The sequence below is a fragment of the Geospiza fortis genome, unplaced genomic scaffold (assembly GCF_000277835.1).
Source record: "Geospiza fortis unplaced genomic scaffold, GeoFor_1.0 scaffold188, whole genome shotgun sequence".
NCBI classification, from domain to species: domain Eukaryota; kingdom Metazoa; phylum Chordata; class Aves; order Passeriformes; family Thraupidae; genus Geospiza; species Geospiza fortis.
The window spans coordinates 2,584,218-2,585,079 of NW_005054337.1; the positions used below are offsets into that span (position 1 = coordinate 2,584,218).

Sequence of the window (862 nt, forward strand, 5' to 3'; positions counted from 1 at the left end):
CCCCCGCCACTTCTACTGGCGGATGATGTTCGAGAGCGCGGACATCAGCATGCTGCGGCTGCTCGAGGCCTTCCTCAAGAGCGCGCCCCAGCTCGTGCTGCAGCTCAGCATCATGGTGCAGCAGAACAGCATCGAGCCGCTGCAGGGTAAGGGGCAGCACTGGCAGGGGACAGGGTAAGGGGAGGGAGGGAGGGAGGTCCCTGGCTTGTGTGGGCTCTCATGGCCGCTCCCCGCAGGACTCTCAGCCTCGGCCTCGCTGGTCTCGCTGGCCTGGATGATCGCGTCCTACCAGAAGGTGCTGCGGGACTCGCGGGAGGACAAGATGCCCATGTCCTACAAGGGCGCCGTGGTGCAGATCCTCTGGCACCTCTTCACTATCGCCGCTCGTGCCATCGCCTTCGCCCTCTTCGCCTCTGTGTTCCAGCTCTACTTCGGCATCTTCATCGTCACCCACTGGTGCATCATGACCTTCTGGATCATCCAGGGCGAGACGGATTTCTGCATGTCCAAGTGGGAGGAGATCATCTACAACATGGTGGTGGGCATCATCTACATCTTCTGCTGGTTCAACGTCAAGGAGGGTCGGAGCCGCTACCGCATGTGCATCTACTACATCATCACGCTGTCAGAGAACGCCGCCCTCACCATCCTCTGGTTCCTCTACTATGACCGCAAGGCCACCTCCGACTTCAACGCCTTAATCCTCGTCTGCGTGGTCAGCTCCAGCTTTGCCCTCGGCATCTTCTTCATGTTCATCTACTACTGCCTCTTGCACCCCAACGGCCCCATCTTCAGCCAGAGCTCCGTGGGCTGCATCTTCCGGCAGGAGCCGCCCCCGGTGGTGCCGGGGTCCCCCGTGGAA

At 61.3% G+C, this 862-nt stretch overlaps 1 protein-coding gene across 1 annotated transcript in view; it reads left to right on the forward strand.

Moving 5' to 3' along the window:
• The window catches only part of CCM2L (CCM2 like scaffold protein), an 8,731-nt gene continuing 7,869 nt past the window's right edge, over positions 1–862 (forward strand). Inside the window, exons 1-2 of the mRNA XM_031058061.1 lie at positions 1–146; positions 237–856. Coding sequence (XP_030913921.1) covers positions 23–146; positions 237–856 — 744 coding nt within the window. The 5' untranslated portion in view covers positions 1–22. The remainder of the gene's footprint in view (positions 147–236; positions 857–862) is intronic.